Here is a 27,129-nt window from a genome sequence, read left to right as displayed (position 1 = left end):
CCTAATATTTGTATACCCTCAGTCATATGGTTACAGAGGGTATATATCATTTGGTACGGCCAAAACGTGTCTAGTCGAAATAACGGTTTTAGACCCTAGGTCTCTTTGGACCAAATCCGTTTCAGAACATTTGGAGTCGATCTAGCGATGTCCGTCCGTCCGTGTGTCTGGCTGGTTGGTGCGCATGATAACTCTCGAAGGGTGTATCCGATTTGGTCCAAACTTGGTACATCATAATATTTTTGTCAAACTTAGATCGAGTTCGGAGATGGGCAATATCGGTCCACTCCTTCTGGCACCCCCCCACAAATTGTCAAAATTTGCAAAAAATATATATTTTTTGCACAGAAAGAGAAACGATAATCCGATTTTGCTCCAACATTGCAAATCCTAATATTTGCATCAGTGCTAGGTCTGGTGTGAAACTGGACAATATCGGTCCACTCCTTCTGGTATCTCCCCCACAAAGGGTCAAAACTTTCAATAATTACAACTCTCATAAAATGTGATGTAAGAGTGCGATTGTCTTTAAATTTCACACATCCCAATATTTATATTAACCCAAGGTCTGGCGTTAAGATGGAATATATCGGTTCACTCTATCAAGTACCCACAAAGGGTAAAAATTTTGAATAATTATATAAGTCTTATAAAATGTGATATAAGAATCCGATTGTCTTAAAATTTCGCGCATCCCAATATTTTCATAAACCCAAGATCTGGTGTTCCGAAAAAGCATCAGGTTCTCTTTATATTTCGAACATTCCATTATTTTCACTAACACAAGATCTGTTGTGTATATCGGTTCACTCCTTCAGGCCTCTACAAAGGCTCAATTTCTTGAGTATCCATGAAGCTCAAATTAACGCAACGCCGTCCAAACCTAGCACGTCGCAATATTTATATTATATTTATTTAAGTCCGATACGAAATGGCCAATATTGGTCCATTCCATCGGAACCTACTGCATAAGGGTTAAATATTTGAATAATCATAACAGAAATCAAAATATTTTTAAATAATCGAAAAATTGGTTGAGGGTATACATCTGTCGGCAAAACCAAAACAAGTGTTAAAATATATGTGCAGAAAAATATTATGAAACCAAGTGTTTGTTTGTTGGTTTTCCTCGTTTTCGGATTCAGAGGAATGGCATTAATAAGGAAAAATATTCTTGACAAAAGCAGTCCTTTACTATAGCCTGAAGTAGGGAAAGTGAGTGCTTTTAACTAATGTTGTTTTTAACATCCATAGATTTAAAAGACATTTTCATCTGTCAAAAGCCTTTAAATATCTACTTCTTCACCAAATTCTTGTTCCCTTTGGTTTACCTTTTTCCGCGTGAAAATCACTACATACTTGGTTTTTGATAGCATACTACCTATCGTGTAGAACTTTGAGTAAAAAGATTTCGATAACGTCTGTGGTGATCCGTATAAACTACATTGCGATGCCTGAATAATCGATTACGACTGTGGTGATTTCGCCCCAGTTTTGAATTTTTTATAATATATTCATTTGTGTGCCTGAAGTGTTGACAACACTGTAGAGAATTAAAAGAATGTATTCTGTTACTCTTTTAAAATACACATACCATTTTGAGAGTTTATAAAAGTTAGTAATTGAGAGATCTACAAAATAAGTCTGATTGAGAGAGAGAGAGAGAGAGTCACAAACTGTATAACTCAACTGGTTGAACAAGTTAAGAAGCCCACACCGATCAGATAAACACAAAACAAACGACTTGGTCCAAACAAACCGAAACAGTTGTCTGTGGACATTTGATCGTAACGGTTGTTTTTCAGAGAGTGGATGTTACGTTGAAAAAATTTGTCGAAAACGAATTTGACATTTGGCGTTAAATAAATATTAAAACAAAATAAAACCAACGTACTCAACATCCCAGACTTGTTTTAACAAAAGAAAACCCCTGAGGCAAACCAAGTGTCTTCAAGAAAACAAATATTTATTTTGTCTTTTCATGGTGTGCAAAAAACATTACTTTGTTTGATTTTAATAAAACAAACGATTTGTTATCATTTATAGATTGCTTTTGCCACAACCAGTTGTGTTTATCTACAATTTTAACAAAGCCAAGTATTAGAGCTGTCGCATTTTGATTGATAACGTATCGCGGGCCATAGTTTCGTCAAAGAGCCGTGTTTATTGGCAATTTTTACCGCGTCGAATAAAATTTAAAAAAAGAGAAACACAGAGAAACATTGAGCTGAGCTAATTTTTACTTGACATATTCTGTGTCATTCTACGGGTTTGTGTGTGTGTGTATTTTGAAAAATATTGATTTGTGGCAAAATTACTTTGCTCAAAATGCCGGTGAAATCATCTAAAGCAACACTGTATAAATTACTAGTTTTATTCCTAGTAATCTCTGCCGTTGATCTGGGTAAGTTGTCGTCTGTCTGTTCTTTATTTTTCGTTCAGAAATTCTCTCCTCTTTGTTCATCATTTACGTATGTGTTGATATGTGTTCAGACGTTGAGTTTCCTTCCACATAAATTATTCGCCACCAGCTGTGGAGGATTGATTTTGTGAAATTAGCCCGATGTTGATCTCCGCCTGCTTTAAGTAAACAGCTCAAAGGAGTGTTACGAATACTTATTAGGGTGGAATGAATATTTTTTGTGTTATAATAAAATTTAATGTGTAGCACAAAAAAAATACTACGAGCACAACGTATTTTTGTATAAAGAAATGGTCAGAAGACCTAAAAGTCTTCTTCCAAAATCATTGTTCTCACACCGAAAATCTATCTTCCAAGAGTAGATCTTTACAGCAGGACAAACAATTCGGAATGTCTTATAGAAGGTCAAAAGGTATTCTTAGAAGACAAAAACTCTTCTAATAATATATTTGAAAATCGGAAAGTATTCTTCCCAATATTACAAAGTCTTCTGATGGATGGTATTCGTTAAGGAGAACTTATAGAAAACGAGAAAATACCATTCAAGAAAACACCAAAAATCTTCTCATAGAAGAGTAGGAAAGCTTATAATAGAAAATCAGAGAGACATTCTCAGAGAATGTGAAATGTTCTTCTTAAAGAAGGTCATATCATATAAGCATAATATTTTCTTATAGAAGGGTTTCAATTATATCTAATAGAAAAATTGATCATCTTTCCCAAATAACACAATGGTTTTCTCAAAGAGTAACAGAATTTCTTCCCATTGAACACCAGAAGATCTTCCCAAAAAAGGCGAGAAGGTATTTCCATACGAAGCCAGATAGTCTTATCATAGAAAACCAGGAAGTCTTTCTATACACGACCAGAAGGTCTTCTAATAAGCTGTCTGAAAATCTTCTGTACTGGGTGATATAAAAAAACTGCAACAAAGTAAAATTTTATTGAATGAAAGCAAAAAATGTCGGAAATAGCATCAAATTTTAAAATAATTTTAGATTTCTTCGAAATGGTCACGAACGGCCAATGAAACCGTCACACGCTGCTTGAATGTTGCTCTGCTGCATTTTGGCCCATTTCCGGCGAAGCGCTTGCATGAGATGATCGACACTTTGGTATTTTTTAGTGCCAACCATGCTTTCCAAAATACTCCAGACACAATAGTCCAACCGATTGGTATCCGGAGATTTTGCTGGCCACTGTGCGCTGGAAATGAAGCGTGGAACTTAATTTCTTGGGTGGCGCGTGCTGAGTCCTGTTGGAATGTCCAAGGTCTGCGGTAAAAAAGTTTGCGTGCCGAAAGCTTTAATACACCCTCCAGAATATTTTCACGATAATATTCGGCATTTATGCTGATACCAACCGTCGATTAATACGAGCGTAGAGCGACCATCGGATGTTATGGCGTCCTACACTATCACCGTGGCCGGCGCTTGAGTTCTGGTGGCCAACCGAAGGTTCAGATTTTCAGCTGACTCCTTTGGCAAGTAAACAAGATCATTTTGTTTGTATAAAAATTGCTGGACAACGAATGACTTGTCATCGGAGAAAACCAAATTCGGCAGTTCACCACTTTCGGACAAGCGAAGCAACTCTTTAGCTCTTTTGAGTCTATTTTCTTTCATTTGCAGTGTAAGTTCTTGCACTTTTTGGAATTTTAATGGCTGAGCTCATTTTTGAATATTTACCGCATGGAATATTGCGATATGTTTAGCTCACGAGCCATTTTCGGCCACAGCGACGCGGCTTTCGATCAAGTCGCTTCTTTACTTTTCGAACCATTTCTGCTGATGTTGCTGTTTTCTTCCGTCCACTTCCTTGACGTCGGGCTACGCTACCAATATCACGGTAACGAGCGATGGTACGAAACACAAAAGATTTATTCACATTTAAATGCTGAAGTGCTCTAAAGATAGCCACTTGTGGTTATCCAGTTAAATATAAAGAAATCACACTATCACGCTTGAATACCATCAGGAAAAACTTCTTTTCTGGAAAATTGTCACAAAATTGTAAACAATATAATGAGCTGTCACTGGAATAATTTTAACAGCTGTCGGACGAGTGGCTTAGAAATGAAAGCAGTCTGAAGTTGGTTGCAGTTTTTTCATCTTACCCTCTATTCCCACAGACGACCAGAAGATCTTCTCACAGATGACCAAAAGGTCTTCTCAAACACAACCAGAATGTCTTCTTATATTCGACCACATGGCATTTCATAGACCACAAAAAAGGCTTATAACAGATGATAGAAGGTCCTCTCATAGACGACCAAAAGGTCTTCTCATTTGGCGATCAGAAGATCTTCCCATAAATGACCAGATTTTCTCATAGACGGCTGGAAGGTCTTTTCATATACGACCAGAAGGTATTCTCAAAGACGATCAGGCGGTCTCATAGACGACCAGAAGGTCTTCTCATAGATGGCGGATGATTTTCCCATGGGCGACCAGGAGGCCGTAATATCTTCCCATTGATGGTCGGAAGATCTTCCTGTAGACGACCGGAAAATAGACAATTATCTCATAGACGACCAAAAGGTCCCATAAACGACAAGAATGTCTTCGCATAGACACCAAATGGACTAAGTAGTGCTCCTTAAAATGATTAGAAACGGAATGTATTTTTAGGAAAGACGTAAAAACTTTTCCGATAACCCTTTCACCTACGAAAATCCGTGCACATATCAATGGAGCAGTGGAATAATTTTGTGAGTCTACACATTTATACACACATATGTATGCATGTATTGTCTCATATCTCAGCATAAAAATCTCCCAGCATAAAAATGTTCTTGGAAAATCCAACTAAGAGTCCCAGGCATAGTTTTTTGTAATTGCACTATGTTTTAATGACGTCATTCCATTAAGCTTGTCTTGTGTTGTACGACCCAACTGTCCCTCCAACCATACAATGTCCACTTAAGAACCCTAATGTCATCCACAAAGTGGCTTTAGACTTTGTTGTCATTTAAAAAAAAAATGTTTCTTTTAATTATCTTTCAGCGTTTTGTTTGCAAGAAGACGTGTTATAAAACTATCAACTTGTAGTCTTTAATCGTGAAATTTACAACCGCTTATTTGGACTTTAATGGCACTTCTAGTGGTATTTTATGACATTTAGTACTTTTTGTAATTTTTGTCTTGCTATTTTTGTAAGGGGCAACACAACGACGAACTGCATTCCGAATAAAGCATAAGACAAAAAAGAGATCATAAACTTGGATTAAAATGCTAACTTTTCAAAACAGACAGACAGGTGGACAGGCAGATTATAATTTTATAAAACACCTAAAAGACGGGTGTATTTTGTACAGAAAATTCTTTGTGTTTGTCTTACACCAAGAAATAGGAGGTATCAGTTTTCAAGTTGAAGGGTATTAAGTTTAATGATTTAAAAATAATAAAAAGCCCAACTGTCACAACAGTGAATCATGTTAAGTTTTGTACACTATCAGTCAAAACAAGGTTAAACAGAAAGAAATTGTTTGCTTGATAACATTTTCTGATATGGTATGGAATTAATCCTCATATCATTTGATAACATTTCGATCGAACATGAATTTTGTCCAAACATTCAACCAAACCCATCACCCACCCACCCACGCACTCGCCTGTGTTCATCTATTTCCATGTTAACAGCAATGATTAAAAAGCGTAACAACTAATTCGTGATAATTTGGCAAAAATGAAAACTTTTAGTTCTTGGAATTTGTTCGATAGTCCCCCTTCCCCCTGGTTGCTTTATACTCATAATCACTGGCCCAAGAATAGCCACTGTGACAAACGTTTTACATATTAACGTTGGCGGAATACGCATCTGGGTGGAGGTAAAAATGTATGTTTCTTATTTTCGATTCTAGACATAAATGAGTCATCCACAAGTTGTTGTTGCTTTTTTTTGTTTTAAACCAAAAACAAAACAAAATAAAAACGGTAGCCACTTATTTGTCCAAAGACATGGGACACATCGACCGCACATTAATTCCAAATTTTTCAGTGAAATTGTTATTAAAAAATTAAATCACATTTGAATATTAATTTTGTTTTTATTTGATTTCAAATCTTTCAATTGTTGGAAAGCATTTGAAATGCAACAGGTGTCTTAATTCAATAATTGGAAGGTATACCAATATTCAGCTCACTCCGGTGATTTGGCTGGCTGGTCTGTTGTCTGGTACTTTACAGAAGTTATTTTGATTTGTTGTAGTATTTGAGTTGCTTTCTTTTGAATCAATTAATTGGATAATAAAATTCCAGATAATTACGAATTATATTATAGATCAATAAAAACCATTTTTATATTATGTCTTTGTACATTTGGCTGTAACACGGAAAAGGAAGCGAGATAGAACCATAGCTACTCTAGAGGATCTTTATAGAATCACTTTTTTAGTCGATTTATGCATGTCAATCCGACTCTCCGTCATTGTATTTTTGTGAACAAAATGCTGTTCGCATTTATCCGATTTAGATGAAATTTCCCAAACAATATTTGTTTGGCACAAGGACGAACCCTATTGAAATTGGTGAGAATCTGTTCAAATTAAAATATATCTTAAATATATATTAATAATGAAATTGTCACACGCTGACCTAATGATGCTCTGCGGTATTTTGGCCCATTCCCGGCGGAGCGCTTGCTTGAGGTTCTTGCTTTCCAAAATACTCCAGACACAATAGTCCAACGGATTGGTATCCGGAGATTTTTGGTGGCCATTGTGCGCTGGAAATGAAGAGAGGAACTTAATTTTGTAAGCATTCTTGGGTGGCTCGTGCTGAGTGCGATGGTGCTGAGTCCTGTTAGAATGTCCAAGGTCTGCGGCCAAAATGTTTGGGTGCCCATGGCTTTAATACACCCTCCAGAATATTTTCGCAATAATATTCGGCATTTATTTTGATGCCACGGCCGAATAATACGAGCGTAGAGCGACCATCGGCTGTTGTGGCGGCACACACCATAACCATGGCCGATGCTTGAGTTTTGATGGCCAGCCGAAGGTGCACATTTTCAGCATTGCAAGTAAACACGATCATTTTTTATACCCTCCACCATAGTATGGAGGGTAGATCAAGTTTGTCATTCCGTTTGTAACACCTCGAAAAATACATTTTAGACCCCATTCTTGATTAGCATAAAATTCTATCTCGATTTAGCGATGTCCATCCGTCGGTCCGTCTGTGGAAATCACTCTAGCTTCCGAACGAATTAAAGTAGATTGATATAATTTTACTCAAATGTATGTATAAGTAGGTCCACGTTTTGATATATAACGGTACCTTCCGATATTCGGTATTTTGATGATTTTAGCTACAATATTAATGGGAATTCTTTCAAGTGTGGTATTTGATTTTCCTAAGGGATGCTAAGCCTATGACAGGAGATTGTCTGTGCAGGTCCACGTCTTCGTATAGCCCCCATACAACGGAACCTCCCAATATTTGGTATTTTGATGATTTTAGCGATATTATTCACCGGAGTTGTTTCAAATTTGGTATTTGAAGTTCGTAATGGATACTACAGCCTAAGACAGAAAATAGTCTGTGTAGGACCACGTCTTCGTATAGCCCCCATATAATGGTACCTCCCGATATTCGGTATTTTGATGATTTTAGCTGTATTATTCACCGATTTTTTTTAAGTTTCGCATTTGAATATTGCAATAACTTATGACAAACGTTACCTATGCAGGTCCTACACATTCGGTATTTTTAAAATTTTAACTGAATTTTTAGCGGAATTTATTGTTTTTAAGAATTGCTAAATTCGTTCCAAATGGTGGAGGGTATTCAAAGTTCGGCCCGGCCGAACTTACAGCTTTTTTACTTGCTTGTTTACAAACTGCTGAACAACGAATGTTTTCTTATCGGAGAAAACCAAATTCGGCTGTTCACCACGTTCGGCCAAGCGAAGCAAATCTTTCTTTTGCGGTGTAAGTTCTTGCACTTTTTGGAATTTCAATGGCTTTACCCCGAGCTCATATTTCGATATGTTCAGCTCACGAGCCATTTTTCGGACACTGCGACGCGGGTTTCGGTCAAGTCGCTTCATTACTTTTCGAACCATTTCTGCTGATGTTGCTGTTTTCTACCATCCACATTGACGTCGGGCTTCGCTTCCAGTATCACGGTAACGAGCGATGGTACGAAAAACAAAAGATTTATTCACATTTAAATGGTGGAGTGCTTTAACGATAGCCCCTTGTGGTTTTCCAACCAAATATAAAGAAATCACACTATCACGATTGAATTCCATCACGAATAACTTTTTTTCTGGAAAATTCTCACCTAAATGCTTTTGTACGTTTATAAACAATGTATGAACTGTATTCAAAGTTCGGCCCGGCCGAAGTTACAGCTTTTTTTATACCCTCCACCTTGGAAAGGAGGGTATATTAACTTTGTCATTCGGTTTGTAACATCCCTAAATATTCGTTTTAGACCCCATTAAGTATATATATTCATAATCAGCATAAAATTCTAAGTCGATTTAACGATGTCCGTCTGTCTGTCTGTCTGTCCGTCTGTCTGTCTGTTGAAATCACGATACAGCCCACATTATTTGACGTAGAGCTCCAAAATTTAGCAGAGCTATTTGCATTGTGTCTAGGATGGTTGGTATTGAAAATGAGATATATCGGTCCACGTTCTGGTATAGTCCCCATATAACGGTACCTCCCGATATTCGGTATTTTGATGATTTATGCCACATTTTTTCACGAATTTGTCTTAAAATTGGTATTTGTGGGTCATAGCGGGTCCCCGAGCGTGTGGCAAAACATTGCATGTATAGGTCCACGTTGTGGTATAGCCCCCATATAACGGTACCTCCCGATATTTGGTAATTTGATGATTTTTGCCACATTTTTTCAGGGATTTGTTCGAAAATTGGTATTTGTTGGTCATAATTGGTTCCAGCTTCGGTGGCGAAACATTGCATGCATGGGTCCATGATTTGATATAGCCCCCATATAACGGTACCTCCCGATATTCGGTATTTTGATGATTTATGCCACATTTTTTCACGAATTTGTCTTAAAATTGGTATTTGTGGGTCATAGCGGGTCCCCGAGCGTGTGGCAAAACATTGCATGTATAGGTCCACGTTGTGGTATAGCCCCCATATAAAGGTACCTCCCGATATTTAGTATTTTAGTTTTTTTTACCACATTTTTTCACGGATTTGTCTGAAAATTTGTTGGTCATAATGTGTTCCAGCTCCGGTGGCGAAACATTGTAATTATAGGTCCACGTTTTGGTATAGCCCCCATATAACGGTACCTCCCGATATTTGGTAATTTGATGATTTTTGCCACATTTTTTCAGGGATTTGTTCGAAAATTGGTATTTGTTGGTCATAATTGGTTCCAGCTTCGGTGGCGAAACATTGCATGCATGGGTCCATGATTTGATATAGCCCCCATATAACGGTACCTCCCGATATTCGGTATTTTGACGGTTTTTGCCACATTTTTTCACTGATTTGTCTAAAAATTGGTATTTGTGGGTCATAATGGGTTCCAGCTCCGGTGGCGAAACATTGTAATTATAGGTCCACGTTTTGGTATAGCCCCCATATAACGGTACCTCCCCATAATCGGCATTTTAATGGTTTTTGCCACATTTCTTCTAATGTTTCTTTTACCCTAAGGTGGAGGGTATTAAAAGTTTGGCCCGGCCGAACTTAATGTTTTTTTACTTGTTCTTGATTAATATAATAATTATCGAAATCATATCATGCACTATACAGCAATATTATTTGGTTCAGAGTTTGTATGATCTACTTCAAGTAAATTCGCAATATTAAGTTATTTGTTACGTGAGCTCCAACTAAATACGCATAGTGGTGTAGGGTATCATATACTCGGCCCGCCTGACGTTTGACCTTTCCTTACTGGTTTATCTATAATAGAATCCCTTATTACCTTATATTCTTATTCATCAACGCTTATAGGAAGAAACTGAAGGTAGACCATTGGAGTGTTGTTTGATTTGGTATATGAACGAGATGAGAATCGTCGAAAAATATATTTTAAATGATATGAACCCATTTGCAGTTTATGGGTATTCTACAGAAATTTTTCCAATTGCAACTACGATAAAATGTCTTTTACAGATAGAACATTTCACCAACCCAGTTTATCACTTTGCCTCAAATTTCTTTAAATGACGTATTATATTCCCACTAAATAACAACAAATAAAAAAATAACAACAACAAAAATTTTACTTTTCTTCGAATGCATTTTTACTGTTTGTTAAATGTAAATATGCAAATGCTGCTCGCTTTAATTTATGAACATTTAACAACGAAATCAGTTCATTGCATTTAATTTTTTTTTTTTGTTGGAATCACAAACACGTTTCTTGTGAGTTTCGTTTCTGGCCTAGACAATTTAAAGTTGTTATCTTCTTATCGGCTTTAATTCATTTTCCTACAAAATTTTTAATTCACTTTTTAATAAATTCATAGTAAATACCGACGACTGAATAATTCTCTTTTGACATTATTTAAATGTGGAATTGTTTGTGCGGGGATTTGATGTCTGTTTTTCATTCGTTTCTTTTCTTTTCTTTTCTGATTTATAGACATTTTGGTATTAACAACATATTTTGTTTCGTAATTTATTTTAGGCCTTGCCGGTCCCACATCGGCAGTTGTGAAAGATGATCCGATTAAAGAGAGTCTGGAAGAACTTAATGACTTGAATGAAAGTTCCATTTTGAGGGTAAGTTGATTGTGTGTGTCTTGCTTTAGATGAAACTCTGTAAATGTTCCTAATAATGTATGCGAATAGTAATAACTGATACAATCGGATTGAATTTAAGTTTCGGAAAACATGAAATGATTTTCATAGCATTATTTAAACGTTTCGGGAATAACATTTAATTTTAGAAAAATTTTAGATATTTAAATATGTATGTATATTTTGTTGGTTCGGTTGGCTTTTATCACAGTCGTCATGTCATATTACCAATCAGCTTATATCGGATTTCCCTTTTATTTTGATGATTTAGTTTAATTTTGAAAGAAGGACTGGTAATAGGTCCGTTCGTTTACTATCCGCTTAACATTTACTCCGTAAGAAGTTACTTAGAAAAATATGGTTTTCTCTCACGATAGAGAAAAAATTGCCAAAAGTAAACAAACAACCGATCCACAACACAATAACTTTGGCACAAATCTTAATAACAAAAATGTTTTGTTGTATTTATACCCCACGCCGCATAGTGGAAATGGTCTTTGTGCAATTGTTTGTAACATAGAGAAGGAAGCGAGATAGACCCATAGTTACTTTTGAGGATCTTCATAGAATCACTTTCTGAGTCGATATATGCATGTCAGTCCGTGACCAAAATGAAAATAGGATTTTTTATCCGATTGACATAAAATTTTCCAAATTTAGATATTGCTCCCATATGTATCTTTAACCGATTTGGGTTAATATACCAGTACCAGTCCGAATGACCTGAATTTGGGCACATCCGACCGAATTCAGTTCAGAAAATCGGTTCAGATATAGCTATAAGTCCCATATATATGTTTAATCCGATCAGATTTCAGATTTGGTGCCAGATATCAGATCAGAAATAAGTGCCTTAAATTTTGTCAAGATCGGTTCAGATTTCAGGTTTATTTTACACAAAATGGCTAATATCAGACCAAATGGATTTAAATTTGGCACATCCGACAGAATTCAGCCTAAAAGCTAGTACTTTAATTTTTTTAGAAAATCGGTTCAGATATAACTATGTTTCATCCGATTTGGGGTTTTAGGTCCCTTACATGCGTAATACTCACTCCACAAGAATAATATTTGGTACCAGATATCAGATACAGCCCTGAAATACTTCTATCAAATATTATCGAGATCGGATCAGATTTTGATATAGCTCCCATATATATCTTTATCCGATATCAGGTTTATGGTGTCCCAAATGGCTAATATCATTTTTACATTTTATATTTCCTTTACAAAAAAATAATAATAATAGAAGGAAACTTGTCTTAGTGTGCACAAGGATACAGTCGGCAACAAATAACTATTATTCCTGCATCTCCAATTGATGTAGGCACGGTTTCACATTTTTTTATTAAGTTTGTCATTCCATTTGTAACACCTCGAAATATACATTTTTGACCCCACAAAGTATATATGTTCTTGATCAGTATAAAATTCTATGCCGATTTAGCGATGTCCGTCTGTCCAACCGTCTTTGGAATTCAATCTAGAGTCCGAACGAAATTAAGTGTCTGCAAGACTTTTGGTACTGAAAATGGGCCATGTAGGTCCACGTTTTGGTATAGCCCCCTATATAATGGTACCTCCCGATATTCGGTATTATGATGATTTTAGCGACATTATTCACCGGAATTGTTTCAAATTTGGTATTTGAAGTTCGTAATGGATACTACAGCCTAAGACAGAAAATTGACTGTGCAGGTCCACGTCTTCGTATATCCCCCATATAACGGTACCTACCTATATTTGGTATTTTAATGATTTTAGCGACGTTATTCATCGGAATTGTTTCAAATTTGGTATTTGGAGTTCGTAATGCATACTGCAGCCTAAGGCAGAAAATTATCTGTGCAGGTCCACATTTTGATCCATATAATAGTACCTCCCTATATTAATGATTTTAGCTAAAGTATTCACCGATTTTTTTAAAGTTTCGCATTTGAATATTGCAATTGGCTTATGACAAACGTTGCCTATGCAGGTCCCCGTCGTCGTTTAGACCTTAATTAACAGAATTTTTAACGTTTTTTTTTTTTTGAAAATTGCCAAATTTGTTCCAATTGCTGAAGGGTTTTCAAAGTTCAGCCCGACCGAACTTACAGCTTTTTTACTTAATTTTTTTTGTCTTTACATTTTCTTTACAAAAATAATGAATTAAAAAACAAAACTTTACTTAGTGCGAACAAGGATACAGTCTGCAACAAATAACTATTATTTCTGCATCTCCAATATAGGCATAATGATCTCGATTTGACACCTAAAAAAATAGCTCATCATCCGTTCTTAAATTATCTACATTTCTTCGTTACTTACTTTGTCCTTTTCTATTGTTGTTAATTTTATTCCGCAATAAATATAGATATGTTAAATTTGTTTATCCAGTAAATTAGTACAAATTATTAGGTAGACGAACACTCCTCAATTTGGACTTATGAACTTAAGTCTGCATTGCCAGTAAGCAAAAAATCTTGGGGTCATTCCAGCGGCGATTTTAGACTTCAAAGATTTGTGACGCTATCGAATACAAATGGCAGCCACTTTGCGATTTGGTTATGTAAAATTTCAAGGGATATGGCTCGGTTTCCCTATTTAGCTGATAAAGATTGTTAACGACATACCTTTCTCTTTATTATGAATCAAACATCCGATAAATTATCCCAAAATATATAATTGAAATAATAATAATATAACTGAAAATAACACACCGTAATGAAAACTCTTTAAATACACTCACTTTTCTTCAAATGTCAAAAGCTCATCCGATATACTGTAAACTTACTATAACTGTTTTAGAAAATATAACGGTATAAATGTCCCAAAAATTAATACTCTGGCTAGTTAACGGACATAACTCACATATTATAGTTTCCGTTTCAAATTTAATGAATTTGACATTTTTTTATAAATACGTGACCAAACTATGTATACCAACCTTTTCAACGGCTATGCCATTATATTCCCAAAATATTTTTCATTCAATACATTTCCTTTAAAAAAAAAAAACAAATCAAAAAATAGCGCATCTACTAGAAAATCATTCAAGATTCCAGTAGTTTATTTTTCAAAATATATATACTTATGTGCATTCGTGTCTGACAAGTTCATTGAAGATCGTGACCAAAGTACCTTTTGAAATAAAGCGTAACGTCACTTATTATAAATGTTACGTACGATGATGGGGCGCAGTAGCGTATTTACTTATGAATTATTACCGCACATTACTTCCGTGGGAAACTCACGAATTACCATTATTATGATGGGGGAGAGAGCGAGAGAGCGAGCGAGTGAGTAAATTTAAATAGTTCTGTTTGTGTTGAACAAACACAACAAGCAATAAAAAATTTGTAATCTTTAAAAATTACTAAATCATTTAGAATGAATCACTTTTCGATATCGGAATCAAATGAATGATATTTCTGTAAGAATTACTTTTTAAGTGTTTCTGAAGAGAAGCGTTAATAACGTGTTCGTTAATCGAGTTGCCATATCAGTCTGCTTCTTGGTCTTCCAATCCCTACTTCACTTGCAATAAGTACCCTGTAGGAAAGCTGGGGTTACGTGTGGCCAATTCACCACGTTTGCATGCTATTTTTGAGGCAAGCTTTATTTTTCCACCAATAAGAAAAAGCCAGCCGAGACATTTTGTTTATTTTTTTCTTCATTTAGTAAAATATGAAAATGAATAAAACGAATTAGCAAATTTTTATTTATTATTAAATTAAAAAAGGGACTAAATTGTAAAATAACAGTGCGAGTAATAGCTATAAAAACAGTCCGTTTTATATCAAAATAGAATTTTGTTGTGGAATTCGAGATTATAATTTCCTGAATCATATAAAGGGGATTCTGCTGACGATTTTAGACATTCTTTTAAAACAAATTTTCTTCTCCAAAATGGGATTTGAGAGAAAAATTATAATTTATAAGTTTAGTGAAACAGCGGAAAAAAACATTGGGAGTCGAATTTTAGCAACAAAAGAAATATTTTTCAAGTAGACAAGTCAGACCAAATGAAGACACGACAATATGAAAATAGTGACATTTCCGAAATTTAAAAAAAAAAAAAAAAAAAAAAAAAAAATATATATATATATATATATGGTGCGATGGAGCAGAGTCCTGTTGGGATATCCAAAGTCTGCGGCCAAAATGTTTGCATGTCCAAGGCTTTAATACACCCTCCTGAATATTTTAGCGATAATATTCGGCATTTATTCTGATGCCACGGCCGATTAATACGAGCGAAGAGCGACCATCGGCTGTTATGGCGGCCCACTCCATCACCATGACCCGCACTTGAGTTCTGGTGGCCAACCGAAGGTGCATATTTTCAGCTGACCTCTTTGGCAAGTAAACACGACCATTTTGTTTGTTTACAAACCGCTGGACAACGAATGTTTTCTCATGGGAGAAAACAAAATTCGACAGCAACTGCAAGGCGGGTTTCGATCAAGTCGCTTTTAGGCAAATTACTAGAGGTATTTTTATGATGTAAATTTAACAAATCAGGTGAAGAATATATATGAGAGCTATAGCTATAACTGAACGAATTTCCACAAAATTTGATACTCTTGATACTTCTGTTTCTAGGCTCAATTTGGTTATATGTGTCAAATTCTATCTTAATTGGGCTAATATTACAAATTTGGTGCAAAATAAAAGGCAAATCGGGCGAAGATTTATATGGGAGCTATATCTAAATTTCGATCGATTATTTCCAATTTCAATAGGGTTTGTCCCTGAGCCAAACAAATGATATGTGCAAAGTTTCATCTTGATCGGGCAATAAATGTGATCTGAACTTTGTTTACAAAAAAACATGAACAGATGGACGGACAGACAGGCATAAATCGACTCAGAAAGTGATTCTATGCAGTTCATCAAACAAACAAATGCACAAAAACATAATATCCTGACCACAGTGCGGTGTAGGGTATAAAAACCATATATTCCATCTATAGAAGATAAATAAAAAAATTATCTCTACATGGCCTTTCAAAAGGTCTTCCTCCGCCATTAGCAGCTAAAGAAGCAAAAAACTTTAAATGCATGTCCCAAATTTCCAAAAAAAGTCCACAAAATTCCATTAACCTCTCCAGACTTTATTGCATATGAAAATTGTTATTTGCATTGCTTATGCGAAAACGAAGAAATAGCCGCAGGAGAACATGGCAGTTAACACCAAAACCAAATTACAAGCAACAAATCACTTTCTTTTTAAACGATATCTTATATTTATTACCTTCCTACAACCAAGCCGTATTGAAATTGTTGTTTGCTGTTGGCGTTTTGACTTCATTTAATTCAATATTTCACAACTCAAGGCGTTTCTATCTTATCAAGATTGCTGTCGACTGCAACAACAAAAACAGAACGTATGAATGGTGTAAGAGAGCTCAACGCGATTTTTTTTATTAAAACCTTGTCCAAATTGTAATCATAAAGAAACAATATTTATTTATCTCCATGGCAGACATACTTACATAGTCTTGCATACACTTATTTACATTTGTATTGAGAAATGTACAATGATAAGAGGGGGGATAATGTCACAAGATACAAGATGTTGTGCGCTTAGTTTGGTGGGTGATGAATTTTGACAATCCCAGCGAAATAAAAAATGAAAAATGAATGGGTTATGAATTAAGTGTATCTGTGTTTCTAAAATATAGCTATCATTTATTTTCCCGGAAAATGGAAACCGTTCGCCGTCACCATCCCGTGATCGTACGCAATACCTTACAGATCAGGGTGCATGGGCATCTGGATTGTTTTTTCCAGGGCTTGATGTGCGTTTTTTGTCGAGATTTTCTACCGCTTTTCTAGAAAAGTTTCTGAGTAATCTTCAAATCGCGTCTTTTGGTTCGTTTGAAAAAAAAAACAAGCAAAACAAAAAAAGCCTGGATCATCAGAGGTTAACTCATTTTTTTACGAGATTTTTTTTCCGTTCTTTCCAAAAAGAAAGAACTAGAAAGATTTTGTGTATATCACCATGAAAACCCATTTGAAACATATCATCCAATTTTTTCCGATACTTTTCCAAATTTCTAATATATTTTAATTAATTTTTTTTCAATTTTCGGATAAAACTATCAAAAATATTAATTTTTTAACTAATTTCAAATCAAACAACAGAAAATTTTAAAAAAATATCGGAAAGAGCATGAAATTTTAGAATATGTTTAGATTGGTTTGAATTGGTCACCTTTGGCACGAACTATGAACTTCAAACGGTCAATGAAACCGTCACACGCTGCCCGAATGTTTCTCTGCGGTATTTTGGCCCATTCCCGGCGAAGCGCTTGCTTGAGGTGATCGACAATTGGCATTTTTTTAGTGCCAACCTTGCTTTCCAAAATACTCCAGACACAATAGTCCAACGGATTGGTATCCGGAGATTTTGGTGGCTATTATGCGCTGGAAATGAAACGAGGAACCTCATTTTGTAACAATTCTTGGGTGGCGCGTGCTGTGTGTGATGGTGCTGAGTCCTGTTGGAATGTCCAAGGTCTGCGGCCAAAATGTTTGCATGCCCAAGGCTTTAATACACCTTCCAGAATATTTTCGCAATAATATTCGGCATATATTCTGATGCCACGGTCGATTAATACGAGCGATTAAAACGGTCGGCTTTTATGGAGGCCCACACTATCACCATGGCCGGCGCATGAGTTCTGGTGGCCAACCGAAGGTGCATATATTCATCTGACCTCTTTGGCAAGTAAACACGACCATTTTGTTTGTTTACAAACTGCTGGACAACGAATGTTTTCACATCGGAAAAAAACCAAATTTGGCAGTTCAACACTTTCGGCCAAGCGAAGCAAATCTTTAGCTCTTTTGAGTCTATTTTTTTTCTATTGCGGTGTAAGTTCTTAGACTTTTTAGAATTTCAATGGCTTTATCCCGAGCTCATTTTTCAATATTTGCCGAACGGAATATTCCGATATGTTCAGCTCACGAGCCATTTTTCGGCCACTGTGACGCGGGTTTCGATCAAGTCGCTTTTTTACTTTTCAACCAATTTCTGCTGATGTTGCTCTTTTCTTCCGTCCACTTCCTTGACGTCGGACTACGCTACCAGTATCACGGTAACGAGCGATTGTACGAGACACAAACGATTTATTCACATTTAAACGCTCAAGTGCTCTAACGATAGCCACTTGTGGTTTTCCAGCCAAATATAAAGAAATCACACTATCACGCTTGAATTCCATCACGAATAACTTTTTTTCTGAAAAATTATCACCAAAATGCTTTTGTACGCTTGTAAACAATATAGTGAGCTGTCACTGGAATAATTTTAACAGCTGTCGGACGAGTGGCTTAGAAATGACAGCAGTCTGAGGTTGGTTGCAGTTTTTTCTCATTTCACCCTGTAATCAAAGAAAATAAAAGACATATATATGTAAAATGGGAATTTTGACAAACACTCGGAAATACACATGGATGATATTTAAAACCAATTAATTTTACTTCTGGACCCTACGATTTTAATTGCTTGCCAATGACAAATTTGAGAATTTCTGACTGGCAGTCATTAGCATTGGTCTATATCGGAAATGAATGTGTATTACAGATAAATGATTTTTCAAGATCTTCATATTCAGACTTTATTACTTATTCATATCCCTCATTGTATTTTCTCTTTTGCTTCGCCTATCCTAACGAAATGAGTCATTGGATTATCCATTTGAACACTGAGACATATCTCCTGCCATTTCTCCATTAGGTTTAATCATTACCTTAAAATACTGCTACTCATCGCTTTTACGTCACTTTTGCCAATTGGAATAAAAAAGTTAATCATGACAAAGAAATGGTTTTGAGAATTCCATTGGGAATACCTAAGGTTGCCCTAACACTTGGAAAAGGTGAATGCGTTAAACATTCTGTGAACTTATGAGTCATTAAAATATTTGAAATTTATTTATGTTCTCGCATATATTTTGTATTTTATTTGGTGCCGGCTGCTAACGATGATGATGATCGAAGTAAGCATTTCAAATATTTATTTTATTGTCTGATATTCTGGTTAAGGAAGTTGAAGAAGCGTGCCAAAATTAAACAGGCGCTTTATATACAAATTTGTATGTTAATATGTAGATTAGGGTGTTCCCGAAATTATAATGATTTCAAATCTAATTTATTCAACATTTGCGTAGCAGGTATGACAGGTTTCTTGGTAACATTTAAAAGATATATTATAACAAATATATTATTATAGATTAATAGCTCATCACGAAAGAGAAATGGTGAAATAAATTTAGTTCACTAAATCTGTACGAAATGTTCACCTAGTTTAGTGGTCGTGCGTTTTGTTCCTTTGTATATCTTAAAATACGCAAAAATTATTTGAACAAGACCGCGTAAAGACACAAAGACAGGAAATAATAATTAAATGTATATTGCGACGTTTTTTTCCTTTCATCTTTAAAACCACAGAAGAGTCAGTAACGTGAAAACCCACATCATCACCACATGTTCACTTTATAAGTTCATTAAACTTTCTATTTAAAGACTAAAGAAATATATAAACTGACTAATTTGATATTTATGTTGATTTGTGTGAGAATTTAATGAAATTTGTTTTGTGTTTTACAATTCCATTGATGACACTTACATTGCCTTTTTTATAGATTTAAATATATTGGACCCAGATGGTATCAAAAGGATACAATGTATAGTTGAGACATTTTAAATTTCAGTAAGACTATAGGATATATTTTTTGGAGGTCAATGGGAGATAGAAGCGAATGTGTACAACTATAAAACCGTATAAATAATAGTGGCGCCCAATATTTTTCAAGAGATTCATTATTGGCAAAACCATTTCTAAAGTGATGGAGACATCTAAATATTTAAATACATTGGACTCAATGCAATGTATAGTTGAGAAAGTTTAGAATTAAGGCCTATAGCCTTATTTTTTGACTTCAATGGAAGATAGAAGCGAATGTATACAACTATACAACCCCAATCATAGTGGCGCCCAATGTTCTTCAGGAAATTCATTATTGGCAAAACCGTTCCTTAAATGATGGTGACAGCCATACAAATCCCGATATTCGGTATTTTGACAATTTCTAAGATAATTGTTTGAAATTCGGCATATAGCGTTCATAACGGGTTGTAGCACCTTACATACAGGGTGAGATGAAAAAACAGCAACCAACTTCAGACTGCTGTCATTTCTAAACCACTCGTCCGATAGCTGTTAAAATTATCCCAGTGACAGCTCATTATATTGTTTACAAGCGTACAAAAGCATTTTGATGAGAATTTTCCAGAAAAAAGGTATTTATGATGGAATACAAGCGTGACAGTGTGATTTCTTTATATTTGGCTGGAAAACCACAAGTGGCTACCTTTAGAGCACTCCAGGATTTAAATGTGAATACATTTTTGTGTTTTGTACCATCGCTCGTTACCATGATACTGGTAGCGTAGCCCGACGTCAAGGAAGTGGACGGGAGAAATCAGCAACATCAGCGAAAAGTAAAGAAGCGACTTGATCGAAATCCGCTTCGCGGTGGCCGAAAAATGGCTCGTGAGCTGAACATATCGGAATATTTCATTCGGCAAATATTGAAAAATGAGCTTGGGGTAAAGCCATTGAAATTCCAAAAAGTGCAAGAACTTACACCGCAACAAAAAAAAATAGCTAAAGAGTTGTTTCGCTTGGGCGAAATTGGTGAACTGCTGAATTTGGTTTTCTCCGATGAGAAAACATTCCTCGTCCAGCAGTTTGTAAACAAACAAAATGATCGTGTTTACTTGCCAAAGAGGTCAGCCAAAAATGTGCACCTTCAGTGTGCCACCTGAACTCAAGCGCCGGTCATGGTGATGGTGAGGGGCGCCATAACATCCGATGGTCGCTGTCCGCTCATATTAATCGACCGTGGCATCAGAATAATAAATTATTGCGAAATTATTCTGGAGGGTGTATTAAAGCCTTGGACACGCAAGCATATTGGCCGCAGGCCTTGGACATTCCAACAGGACTCAGCGCCATCGCACTCAGCACGCACCACTCAAGATTGGTTACAAAATGAGGCTCCTCGCTTCATTTCGAGCGCACAATGGCCACCAAAATCTCCGGATAAAAATCCGTTGGACTATTGTGTCTGGAGTATTTGGAAATGGGCCAAAATATCGCAGAGCAACATTCGGGCATCGTGTGACGGTTGTTTGGCCTTTGAAGGCCATAATTCGTGCCAAGGGTGACCAATTCGAAGAAATCTAAACTTATTCTAAAATTTGATGCTGCGACATTTATTGCTTTGATTCAATGAAATTAAAAGAAAAAAATTTAAACATTTTGGCGTTTGACTTTGTTGCAGTTTTTTTATCTCACATAGGTCAACGTTTTTCCATCCTCCTAATGTTCGATATTTCAATGATTTTTGCCACATTTTTTATCGAACTGTTTAAAATTTAAAATATTTTTTACTAATGCCAGAAGTGACGCATTGACCTATTATACTGGAATTTCGGAATTAACCGACATATTTTTAAATGCGTTATTTTCCAACTGGGGTAGGATATAAAATCTTCGGCCCGGCCGAACTTATTTGACATCGCCAACATATGTTTGTGTTGGCAAAATATAACTCTGTTTTAACATTTTTGTCTCGTCTAAACACTAGTTTAAATTAAGATCCTTTTCAGAATTTTTTTAAGTTTTTAAACGTTATTCTTCTTTTTTTATTATTTCAGGACTCTTCATCGATGTCCTCCCAACCTGCATATTCACATCGTGACGAAGATATGTTACCAAATCCCAAACTAACCACCGTCTTTGAGAATTTCAAATATGATGTTGAAATTTTGGAATCTGGCGAAGATAAAAGTTCTGAGGTTTCCGAAATTGAAGAACGCTATAGGGGACCTTCGATTGTCATTAATACCGATGAATTTATTAATGAAAATATCGAAATGAATGAAGCCGATGAAGAAGAGAGAGCCGATAAAAAAGCCCTGGCCACAAGTCATTTAATATTGAGCATCATTTTGGTTGTACTGGCTTTAGTTTCCATAGCCTTATATACGGCTGTTGTTATATGGCGTAATCATATTGAGTAAGTAGATATTGAAATGTGAATTTTAGCAATGTGTGGTAAATGAAAGAGATTCGTCTAGTAAGATCAAGGTACATAGAGGTTGTCCATTAAATATACAGAGTGAGATAAAAACAAGTAAGCAAAGGCTACAGTCGAGCGGGGCCGACCGTTGAATACCCTACAACACTATAATAAACGATACAGTTTATATAGGCGAGATACTCGAAAGAATTCCACAAGATATTGTGACAAATTATAAAAGATAACCATCAGGTTTCGTTCTCTAATTTTCGAATAATAGCAACTTAAACTAATTTGCTCATTTTCAATTTATTGGTAGATGTTGCACTTAAATGGTCTTCCTAGATCTGGAACCAATATTTCCCAAAGACCTATAATCTCTTAGAAGTGGCAAAAGATTAACATTTATTATTGGTTTTTGACTGAAACGCATCTATATGAGATACAGACATTTGACTATATTCGTTAACGAAATAGTCAGAAGTGCGTCTTTCCTGTATTTGTGAATTTTCAAAAAAGTCTCTGGAATGGACATTTTCGTATTTTGTCTACAAAAGTTGGCAAACTATTTCACACATTGAATATTTTTGGATAGCCATCCAAAACTGCTTGGCTTTTGCAATGTCCGGTAACCCCCTTTCAAATGTGCGTGAGGATCGGGCGATAATTACGACCTGCCGACAATTTTGCACTTTTTTGGTCCATTTCAACCCCTAAATATATGGCGATCATCTCCAAAAAGAGTAGGCTTCTATTCTGACCCTCATCTTATCCCCATGCAAAATTTCGTAAGGATCGGGCCATAAATGCGATCTGTATATGATATCCTGATATTCTAAATACTTAGTTTTGTTAGCTGTAGAAATATTACCAAATGTTTAATTCAAAATGAAATTATGCCAAAAATATGACAAAATTGAAAAAAATATGAGAAAATTTTACAAAATCAATATTTTCATCTTTAGAGAGATATTTTTATGCGATTTTTTTAAACGTTTTTTCTTTCCTGCCAAGAGGCATTTCTGAATTAATGAGAACTGTCGAAATCAGTTCAGCCGTTCTCGACATATAAGAGATCTTTCAAGCATATCTTCTTTGATAGACATATATATCGCACATATTTTGCTATATATCTGATTTGTTGGAATTTAACATCAATGTAAAGGTCAGAAGTAACCTTGTCATGGCTTTGTGATTTCGCCGGGATTTAAAATGTTCGCGGTTTAATGAAAAATTTTGAATTTTTTCAACACAAAATATATGGTCTATTTTACCCGCTAAATATTATCCGATGACCACCCAAATTGGTAGGCTTCTTCCCCGTCCTAAACTCTAGCTACATGCGAAATTCCCCGTCGATTGGTCTATAATTGCGATCTGTATAGCTACTGCAAAATCCGAAATTTTTTCAGTATTTGGTCCATTTCAACCCCTAAACATTTGGCTATCATCTCAAAAAGAAATAGGGTTCTATTCTGGCCCGACCCCGACCTCCATTCCAAATTTCGCGAAGATCGGGCCATAATTGCGACCTGTAGAGTGATTACAAATTAACATGGACAGACGGACAGACGGACAGACGGACAGACGGACGGACGGACATACATAGCTAGATCGACTCAGCTCGGCGAGATAGGATGATCCATATATACTTTCCTATGTGGGAAACCAATATTTCGAGGTGTTACATAATTTTTGGGCCAATCAAACTTATAATACCCCCAACACATAGTGTTGTAGGGTATAAAAAAAACTGTAACAAAGTCAAATACCATAATTTTTACATTTTTTTTTTAATTTTATTGAATGAAAGCAAAATCGGAAATATCATAAAATTTTAGAATAAGTTTAGATTTGTTGGAATTGGTCACCTTTGGCACGAATAAAACCGGCCAATAAAACCGTCACACGCTGTCCGAATGTTGCTCTGCGGTATTTTGGCCCATTCTCGGTGAGGCGCTTGCTCGAGGAGATCGAAACTTTGATATTTTTTAGTGCCAACCTTGCTTTCCAAAATACTCCAGACACAATAGTCCAACGGATTGGTATCTGGAGATTTTGGTGGCCATTGTGCGCTGGAAATGAAGTGAGGAACCCCACTTTGTAACCATTCTGAGTCCTGTTGGAATGTCCAAGGTCTGCGGCCAAAATGTTTGCGTGTCCAAGGCTTTAATGCACCATCCAGAATATTATCGCGATAATATTCGGCATTTATTCTGATGCCACGGTCGATTAATTCGAGCGGAGAGCAACATTTAGCTGTTATGGCGGCCCACTCCATCACCATGGCCGGCGTTTAAGTTCTGATGGCCAACCGAAGGTGCACATTTTCAGCTGACCTCTTTGGAAAGTAAACACGATCATTTTCTTTGTTTACAAACTGCTGGACAACAAATGTTTTCTCATCGGAGAAAACCAAATTCGGCAGGTCATCACTTTCGGCAAAACGAAGCAACTCTCTAGCTCTTTTGAGTCTATTTTCTTTCTGTTGCGGTGTAAGTTCTTGCACTTTTTTGAATTTCAATGGCTTTACCCCGAGCTCATTTTTCAATATTTGACGAATGGAATATTGCGATATGTTCAGCTCACGAGCCATTTTTCGGCCACTGCGACGCGGGTTTCGATCAAGTCGTTTCTTTACTTTTCGAACCATCTGAGCTGTTGTTGCTGTTTTCTTCCGTCCACTTCCTTGACCTTGGGCTATGCCACCAGCCTCACGGTAACGAGCGAAGGTACGAGACACAAAAAATTTATTCATACTTAAATGCTGGAGTGCTCTAACGATAGCCACTTGTGGTTTTCCAGCCAAACATAAAGAAATCAAACAATCACGCTGGAATTCCAAAATGAATACATTTTTGTTCTGGAAAATTCTCACCAAAATGCTTTTGTACGCATGTAAACAATATAATGAGCTGTGACTGGAACAATTTTAACAGCTGTCGGACGAGTGGCTTAGAAATAAAGCAGTCTGAAGTTGGTTGCAGTTTTTTCATCTCACCTTGTATATGCTGTTATTTGCACATCCTATCTTGTAGAAATGAGTTTGTTTAGCCAGGTGAACTGTAAGGATGCCTATTAACCCACCTATCTCTTTCTTACCTAGTAATGAAAGATTCTTCGTTTTTTCTGCATTGGGGTCTCCCCATAGGATTTTTGTGTGGGTTCCACAGGAATATGTTTTTTTTACGTGACACATTTAGCGGCATTGTGTTGTCCAAGTTTACTATCGTTAATTGCATGCCTGCTTTGTTAAGACAGTTTGCTCGCATGATCTGGTACTGAGCCGTGTTGAGAATAGTTATCGATTGAGTGTTTACTTCCAATTCAGTGTTTGATTTTACTACCTTGGAAAGTCATAGCATTTATTGCGATCTTACAGTCCGTTAGGATGTCTCGTATTGGCATTACGCCAGATACTCTGCAAACGCCCGGACCTTCGCTTGAAGTATCGTATTATGATCGGGCAAGAGAAAAGAGGGTACGGTATAGGTTTTCAATAAAAAGTTCCAGTCCCGCTCTCCACCTAGTACCGAGACGTCTGTGTAACATCAGTCTCCAATATACATTTGTAATAGGAATCCGACGATCCACGAGTCTGCGGTAGGAATTAATGTCATATGAGGCAGCTACAATTTTTGAAGTTTCCGATCCGATATAATGTTTTCCATTGACTCTCCCATTGTTACCCATAACTATTGTTAATGGTATGCCACGTGGCTTCTGAATATCTATAAAATTGTCTCTAAAGCCCTGGTTGGTGTTTACCTCATTGCAACGCAAGCACATTCGTTGGACTTTCTGTAACATTTAAGTATTACATTTTTTATGTAGACTTTTCAATAACTTCTATTTGAGTCTGGATCAATCTGTACACTGTTTATTATTCCATTGTTTTTAAAACCTAAAGAATAAACAATATGAGCGCCCCTTGTTGTCTCTCTTTCTCTCTCTCTCTCTCTCTCTCTATTTCAATACATCGCAAGCTGTCACTTGGAAATTCCCTTGTTTCCATTTGATTTAGTTTATATTGTTAATTGATGTTAATTCATTCTAATTAAATTAATTTTCTTCTCTTAATCGTTTCATTTCAGACAACGTTATGGCATGCGCGAATTACTAGTCACCAATGATAATCAAGATTATTGGCCTCAACATATGACAGATACATCAGCAGCTGCTATTCCACAGTCACAACAACAACCGCAGCAGCATCCACATTTGCCCCCTTCATCCCCACAACATCAAAGTGCATAGAGCAATCTTAGTATTACAGCAAAAAAAAAAAAAAAAAAACAACAACTTACATTTCATCGTAATTGCCGTTGGATATGATTTAAGTTGAATTGAAACACAAAAATTGAAATGCAATTACGTACGTTGTTCATACGAGTACGAGTATTTCATTGCAACCAGTCACATTTTTTAGACGGAAACAAAATCAATCCGAGGGGAAAGTTTTTTTTTTCATCACAAATCGCCACTTCAACAGAAACAAACAAAAAATTCCCAAGTAGTTTAGTTCGATAATTTATTCTGATACGATAATTGTTTTGTTTAGTTCGTAGTTCGTCGTCGTATGTTTAAATAAGGAATGCATTTCAGTCTTCGCCTTCAATTTGGAAAGGAAAAGTCAGTTCAGATGCCATCATGTAATGCCTTGCGAGGCCTTATATGGCTGATATCTGGATATTGTTGTTGTAATGTAGTTAGTAAGCCTGTGATATAATTTATACAAGAACAAAAAAAAAACAAAACAATATTGGCCTTTACGTTGAAATTTAAAATAATTATTCGCAACAATGTAGCCCAGTATTGAAATGAATTCTTACTCTAGGTAGTGTTCAACCGAAACAAAATGACAAATAAATTAATTTTTGT

The 27,129-nt window shown here is 36.0% G+C and overlaps 1 protein-coding gene across 1 annotated transcript; it reads left to right on the top strand.

Annotated features, from left to right (window-relative positions):
• Positions 1-1,751: 1,751 nt before the first annotated feature.
• Positions 1,752-26,550, top strand: LOC101898625 (uncharacterized). The gene is made up of 4 exons (XM_059122111.1): positions 1,752-2,404; positions 11,055-11,149; positions 21,884-22,245; positions 26,343-26,550. Exons 1-4 carry the CDS (start codon positions 2,329-2,331, stop codon positions 26,503-26,505), a joined length of 696 nt encoding a protein of 231 aa, XP_058978094.1. The 5' UTR covers positions 1,752-2,328; the 3' UTR covers positions 26,506-26,550.
• The last annotated feature ends 579 nt before the right edge of the window (positions 26,551-27,129 follow it).

The sequence above is a fragment of the Musca domestica genome, unplaced genomic scaffold (assembly GCF_030504385.1).
Source record: "Musca domestica strain aabys unplaced genomic scaffold, Musca_domestica.polishedcontigs.V.1.1 1, whole genome shotgun sequence".
Lineage (NCBI taxonomy): Eukaryota > Metazoa > Arthropoda > Insecta > Diptera > Muscidae > Musca > Musca domestica.
Note: the sequence above shows the minus strand (reverse complement) of the source record. Positions and strands in the feature narration are given on the sequence as shown.